General features: G+C 45.2%; 1 protein-coding gene across 1 annotated transcript; it reads right to left on the bottom strand.

The window, feature by feature from the left end:
* Positions 1-3442: 3442 nt before the first annotated feature.
* PtA15_16A378 (uncharacterized protein) lies at positions 3443-7149 on the bottom strand (the record flags this gene model as incomplete). Its single annotated transcript, XM_053164061.1, has 11 exons — positions 3443-4267; positions 4347-4602; positions 4666-4726; positions 4818-4943; positions 5036-5225; positions 5294-5742; positions 5841-6291; positions 6371-6459; positions 6535-6719; positions 6802-6897; positions 6962-7149. 11 exons carry the CDS (start codon positions 7147-7149, stop codon positions 3443-3445), a joined length of 2916 nt encoding a protein of 971 aa, XP_053028025.1.
* Positions 7150-7551: the final 402 nt, after the last annotated feature.

Raw genomic sequence — 7551 nt, 5'->3', positions numbered from 1 at the left:
GCTTACCTTTGAAAACACTGGTGCAGGATCCTGTAGTACATCTTTTATCAGTCGAGCTGTGCTTAGGAAGCGCCCCCCCCCCCCCCCCCCCCCCCTGCGCCCTCAACCTTAGTTCAATTCCTTTCTCGCTCGACGGATCTATTTTTTTTTTTTGCTTATTTTCATCATCATTTTACTAATTAGAAAGCCCTCAAGTCGGTGCTGCTTTGTATGTACCGTTGACCTCAGGCTAGCTTGTAGTAGAACTTGCATCCAACCGGCTCTTTTTTCTTTCTACACACGTCATTGTTGATTTGGAAGATTCCTACGAGCATTCGAGAAACATGTATTCTTCTCAAGTGCACTCACAGTGCTTCCTGCTCCATCAACCAATTGCTCCTTAAATCAGAGTAAAAGTACTACGCTTCCCGGCTGATTGACTCTTGTGCCGCCGCGCGTACATCCTGTACGATTGCATGACACATATTCCCCCCCCCCCCCCCCATATCCAACAATTTCTAATGCTTTCACCACCCATCACTCGTATCTAGGATCACAAATACAAACAACCCCTTAACTGGACTTATTTACAAGGGAGTGCTGCAGACTACAACACCAGGCTTGTTCAACTCGTCAATTTTAAGATGATCGAACAGTTTGACAGATGAAATATAGTTGTGCTGAAGCCTGAGGAAAGGAGAAGGAATGGGTATTGTGATGGATAAGAAGCAGATCAATGTTCAACACCTGTAAAAATCTTTCAGTAGGTCCTCCACTGCTGTCATCAACGACAGGGTATTCATACACAGGGGCTTATGTGAGTTTGGTTGCTGTGAGTGTTTGAATATTGCGTTGACGCGTGGGCGGAATGGGCTGGATTGGTTGAAAAAAGATGATACATCCAAGTTTGGCAATGCATGGAAATTAACCAAAGGAAAGACAGTCACAAACTTGAAATAGAGTGTTAGAAGGGAAGGAGACTAAAGGGGTTTCAAACATGGTGCAGGTCCTGTTTCAGGAACCCCAAATTCAGGAAATTGGTGCAACTGCAACACACCTTGCATACCTGGACCCAATTTTAACCAAAAAACATGCAGAAATAATTTAAAAATCATTTGTGCAGGAACTTTGTTTTCCTGAATGGGACCTGCACCATGTTTGAAACCCCCTCTTGATGACTACTTGTGTGATATGCACATATAATGAAGCCACCAAACTGGTCATTCATTAAATCTCTTGTTACTCGTCTTCATCATCCTCAGCCTAAGCCTTGTCAAGCCATTTCAGAAAGGGTTCACAAGCCCACCTGACTCACTCACTGATGTCCTTGTCCACATACTGATAACGCAATTCACATTAAAAGAGCAATAAGCTTGTGAGGGAATTCACCAGGAGCGGAAAGAAAAGTGTGACTAAATTTCTTAGAAACATGAGTGCCCCACTGTTTGATCACATCTTCCTCCAGGATGTTGGCTTGGTAGAACTCCATGATGATCTTGGGCACACTCAAGGGAACCAAGCTTGGATAAGCTTCCCTGCATAGCTGCTCAATGCCTCCAAGCAGTGTTGACCAACTACATGCACAGCACAATTAGAGACCCTCCAAATGGAGACAATAGCAGGGAGATTACCTTGGCAAAGAGAGCATGGTGTTTTGAAACCTCTTTTACTGTGTTCTCAGTAAAAAAGTTAAGGGCAAGGGTCTGGACAGTCTTATTTTTCTTCTTGATACCAAGTTCTTTTGCTTTGACAAGGATCTTGGGGTCCAAGACTGATTCACGGTTAGTGAGGATCCACTTGCTGAAGACGGTGTATGTTTTGCCAGGGCTATCATCATTGTCCTCATCAACCAGACTACGTCCGTTCTGAATCCCCGCCTCAACGGACTTCATACGTGCCTTGACAGCCATGGTGTAAGACTCAAAAGTGGCTGTGAAACCCTGTTGCTGAATGGAGAAGGGGATGATGGAGGTTCAAGCTCTTCCCTTCTATATTACCAGCTACAGGACCCACCAAGCTCAGCTTGGCAAGCTTTAATAAGGTGATAGGAGTGGTATGCTCAAGACAAGTTTGTTTGAGACAGCGTATAAAGAGTTGTTATTGATATGTAAAGTTTTTCATGAGTATAGTTGTAAGTTGTACAAGGTGGTGAGTGAATCACTGGTGAGTAATAAACTGAGGAACTAAAAATGGGGGGGAGAGAGCTCCTTATATAGAAAAATGTGAGGGATTTTAGCTCCAGGGCAGCCCAAGTGAGGGATTTTGGCTGGCCTGGGCTGTGTAAAATTTATGCAAGGAGTGAATGCATGATGTGGGGAAAACTGGCATGTGATGCAAGAAAACTAAAAAAAAGTGGAGGTAGAAAGTTCTAGAATGCGGGGAACAATGAAACAGACTGCATGGATAATGCTGAATGATGTCATGGAGATAGCAAACAATAAAAAACCAATATATTCAGTGGAGATATAATGGATTAGGATAAAGTCTTTGTATATTGGGGAAAGGTGACTTGAGACATGACATGTCTTCACATGTGATGGGGGTTTGACTGGGTGCTCCAGGTTGTCCGGAGGGTCTACTTCCAGTGCAGTGCGGCTCCAGTTACGCTTCCAGTGGTGAATAGAGGTTAATTTGGCCGTAGAATCTGATTATGGTGTCTGTTTGGTTGTATCTTGAGGCCTTCTATGGGTGAAATATACTTTTGAAAGAAAACATTTGATTTTTCCCATTTCATATACCACACCAGCTGAGGTATTGGTGCCTTGAGGGTTGATGTTGCCTCTGCCGTCAAAGTCTCCTTGAGATCAATCTTCAAAAGGAATTTTCAACCATGAAATTTTTTCAGAAGATGAGAAATAACAGGTAAAGGATATGAATTGCGGACAGTCAGGCTATTAAGGATCCAATAATCTACACAAGGATGATTAGCTTTGCCTGGTACCTTCACATAAAAAATAGGAGAAGCTGCTGAGGAAGAAGAGAAACAAATAAAACCCTTTATACAGTTATCATCAATATAAGATTTGAGCGCTTCTCTCTCCAATTTACTCAGGTTGTACATCTTACCAAAAGGCGGCACTACCAGTTGTCACAACAGAATCCTGGCGCAGAGGGGTGGGCACACCAACATTGTTGGACCAACAAGGGTCCTGCATATTCATTGGCCATTCACTCCAGCAAGGTTGAGCGGACACATGCCCCTCTCCGCTCCAGGAGTGTGTCAAGGCTTGGCAAAGCATGAAAATCCCCCCCCCCCCCCCCTGGAAAAAAGCAAGTGTGAACATGATCAGACAAGTAGAGATAGTAGACATGCTAATTGTATACAATTGATTGATATTTGTTTCAGAGTGTCTGTTTTTGAAGAGGTTGAGATATACAGTAAACAAGCAAAGTGCCACAGACTGGCACAACATTCCACAAACACAATCTGAATATATAAACTGCAAAAGAAGAAAATTGAATTTTACCATTTGGCATGGGTTGGGGGGTAATGCTGGTAATGTTGCTGGCAATGCTGGGGCTGTTGTTGTTGTTGCTGTTGCTGTTCAAGACAACGGCTTGGGATGACAGGATTAGAGAACTGATCGTGCAACTGTTGATGATGATGGGGTTGTTCATAAGGATGATGAGGCAGGAGTTGACTATGGTCATGGCTAGAATGATCAGCTGAACCAGAGGGCTGAAGAGTTGAAGGAAGGCTCAGCTGGTGATGCTGAGCCACGGGGTGTTGATGGCCGGAGGCCAAACCAGGATGCTGATTTACATTGCCACCACCGAGGAAGTTGTTGAGATTCAACCTGTTTTTGGCTACCACGGTGGTGCTGTTGTGGCGGTTTGCGTCACAACTGATGTTGCTGTTCTCACAATATCCATCTAGATTACCGTGAGCAGAGGTTGTGGGCAGGATCGAGAATTGGTGGAATGGGTCTGGATGTACAATTTGCTGGGGCTGGGAATGGCCAGGCTGATTGAACTGAGAAAACTCGCTCGGATTCTCAGAGATGCCAGAATTGTAATCCGGCATTTGTGGTTGATGCTGCTGTTGGCGGGACTGGACTTGTTGAAAATGAGAGGAGACTGTCTGAGCAGGTGGCGGGGCGGGCGGCAAATGGGGGCTGATCATAGTCCCACTGCCAGGTGGACGCCAAGAGGCGTGGTTCATAGCATGTTGTCCACTGGTTAATTGATCAGGCGAGTCGGGTACTTTCAATGACGGCTCCACTCGATGGAGTCTTTCGAGTTGGCTTTGAGTCTCGCCTGTCCCTGAGAAGTTCGTAATCTCACGCGGCTATAGGAACAAATACATCTCATTATGTGGCCGACTAGCGGGTACCCGACTGCTTAAGGGTGGAGATCGACTGATTTACCTGATGGCAGGGCCCCTGAATCCAGTTGTTAGGTGAAAGAGTTGGGCGGTTGAATGAGAACCAACTAATCGTTCCATTGGGCGGAGGAGAGCCCCAAGTGACCATCAAACATTCCAGGATATTGAGACCTCGCTTAATCAACCATACTTTACTGCTTTGCAAAGATTTACAGTAGTTTTGTAGTTCAACTTTGATCATATTTGAGACCTTGCTTTTGGGATCATACAGATAATCCAATGCAAGCGAAAACGAGGCCCTAGTTGACAAAAGATAATCAGGTCAACTTTGTTGGTGTGCGAGAATCTTAATAATAGCTTACTCAATAATCATACTATTTCCGTAGATGTAATCAGGACTGAAATTGCCTAGAATTCTTAAGTCTAAAAGCAGCACTATGAGTGTAAGCAAAAGGAAAAGAAAACTTAGCAATCATTTCTCAACGGTTGGATTAGGAAAGAGACGTAAGCTCACAAGCATGATCAACCACAGCTGAGCGGTGATAGGAATGTTTGGCTTCGAATCCGGAGAAATCATCGCCTTTTCTAATGAAATGCAAGGGACTATGAAGTTTAACACACAAATAATGATACCTCATATCTGAGTGTCAGTCGAAGGCCATGATCGCCGGTTAAACAACAGACAATTAGCGCACAGTCATTTATTTAAGAACAAAGGAGGATAATACTGACAGAAACAGATCGCATCTCTTCTTGCTTTCGAACATTGCGGGAGGCGAGTTCGATCAATGCAATGTCCGTTTATGGTATGTAGCTTGTGAGAATCGGGAAGTTGGGCTTCAAGCGAGACTAGGTCACGATGCGCTTGGTGAATGTCATTGATTGTCGGCAATGGAGTTCTTTGGAACGGTAAACGGGAAATCTGAAGAAGGGCAAGACGCAATGTGAGAGACCGTACCGTCAGAAGATGAATGTCCAAGTGAATCTGACCTCATGACCGACGTAGCCAATGAGTAGGCGAGGCTGGATAGCTGTGGCCGGGGTCGAAGTTGTACACCCTTGCTCGCATCCCTCATGAGCTTCTTCAGGAAAAGCAGTGGTGCCAAGCGCTGGTAAGAAGACGTCAGCGGCCTCCAGCCCGTTGATGGACGGCATGCGGCCGGTCAGACCACTGTAGAGACCGTCGATCGATAAAAGAGCCCACCAGACCATCCGCCGTTCCCTTGCAATCGTCGGGTTCACGTGCACCGTGCCAGTCGGATCTCGATGCGACGGATCTCGATGTAAAGACAAGTCATAGGCCAAGTGGATCGCTTTACATTTCAAATCAAACAATCTCGATAGGTCTTCAATCCCACCTAAAATTTCATCAAACCATGCGACCTCGAGTAAGATGATCAAACAGTTGACTGATTCCAGTAGCGGGTTGACTTCGAAGTCTACCCATATCACCAGCCGAAGATTTTAATTTCATCAGCGTTTTGCTTAGTCGACTTACCTGCTTGAAAATAACAACACAAGTTAGAAAAATACATACCAGCACATTTCAAACAAGCTACACTCATATCAAGCCACATTTTAGACTGCTCTAGACGATCGGAAGGGCCGATGGGCAAATTAAGCTCAATGGAAGATTGGGATGACACCTTGACGATAGCCGCCCGAGCGATGGCGAAGCAGGTAGCTATGGTAATTATGGCATGTAGGTCTTTTTCGAATTCGGACCCAGTGGTAGGGGCTGCATACAAGCTTTCGAGGGCCATCGAGTACGCCGTAGCGTTAAAGCATGAATGATACCACCCGAACTCTTTCATATACGTCGCCAGAAAGACTGTCGATTGCTCTTGGGTCGGCAATCGCTTCCGTAGTTCGGTGTAATGACTATTGTTGAGCTGGTTGCCAAAATACGTCGACAAGCCACTAGATGCGTAAACATTCGGGTGCGAAACTGGTGGCAAATTTTGCTCTAACCGACACTGGCGGCGAATCTATTGGACAAAGTTAATGGAGTGAAGGCACGTGAGATTTTCTTTCGGTAGATATCTCTTGTCATGTGACACAACAGACCTTTTGGATGATTGGAAATTCTTGAGTCAACTCAGTTGAGACCATCCTACACACCAAAAAGCTGGATAAGATGCTGGTGAGATTCAATTCTGATCACACATAATGAAGATGGGTTTCAGCATTCAATTGTTTGAGATGCTTTGCAAAGAGAAAAGGTAGAATACCATCCATATCTATTGCCAACCGAGGAGTGACATCGTTGGTGCCCAGCGGGGGGCTTGTATCGCCGAGTGGGCGATTGACGGCGAGAATGACTGCATGCTCCAAGTCGTTCACTTGTTGATGAAGGACCTTCAGTTCTTCGGTTGACACCTGATTGCTAGCTTCGTCTTCTTCATCCAAAATACGCCTGTGACAAGAAATTGAAAAACTGTCAGATCCATCATAACTGTGTCGGAAAAAATAGACTCTTTCGAGACGTATACACTCACGTCGGTTGTGCACCAGAATAGTCGCATAAATCGGCTTCACCTCTGAGTTTACAAACCGCACAGGGTTTCAATGAGTCGCATTTCTGTTTGCGTTTCCTGAAAACGTGAAGCAATCGGGTGAGTCCTTAGCTCTAGGATGCGTGAGTGTCTTGCTACTAACCTACACTGGGACAATTGACACAACGATATCAGTGATGAGTTGATAAGATACACTAATAATTTCTGTGAGTATGAACTAACCTGCGCACAAGTCCTAGGTATTCGCTTCCTGGTCTGCTTCGGTTTCAAGAGTTCCTTGGGCATGGCTCGGCAATTGGTTTGTGTTGGCGGCGTGACACAGCTAGACATACATACATTATCAATTGACAGGGATCACCACCCGTCCCGGGGACACCCCGGGGCCCGTGCCATTTGGCTGTCCCCCGCTCTCCCGACGTCAAAATATTATGTCGGTCTTGCTAGAAACTGGAGGACTTCCCGTCAAGTCTGGGAGCCTCGCAGGTCTCAATTTACACACCCAAATTCTTGATTTTTGACAAAAAGGGAAGTGTGCTTCTAACCCTACAGTTCATTAATTTCATGTGCACTGGTTGAGTTTTTGATAGGTGTCTTAATTTAGGATTTAGAGGGGCATCTAGAGCTCTCTAAATGACAACGGGAAGTCATCCATTCTCTTGCATTGGACAAGGGAACCAGAAGGCCTTGGTTGGCAGTTATCATATTACGCAGCGTGATAGTTTAAAAACACTA

The sequence above is a fragment of the Puccinia triticina genome, chromosome 16A (assembly GCF_026914185.1).
Source record: "Puccinia triticina chromosome 16A, complete sequence".
NCBI lineage: Eukaryota > Fungi > Basidiomycota > Pucciniomycetes > Pucciniales > Pucciniaceae > Puccinia > Puccinia triticina.
This window is presented reverse-complemented; position numbering and strand designations above follow the sequence as displayed.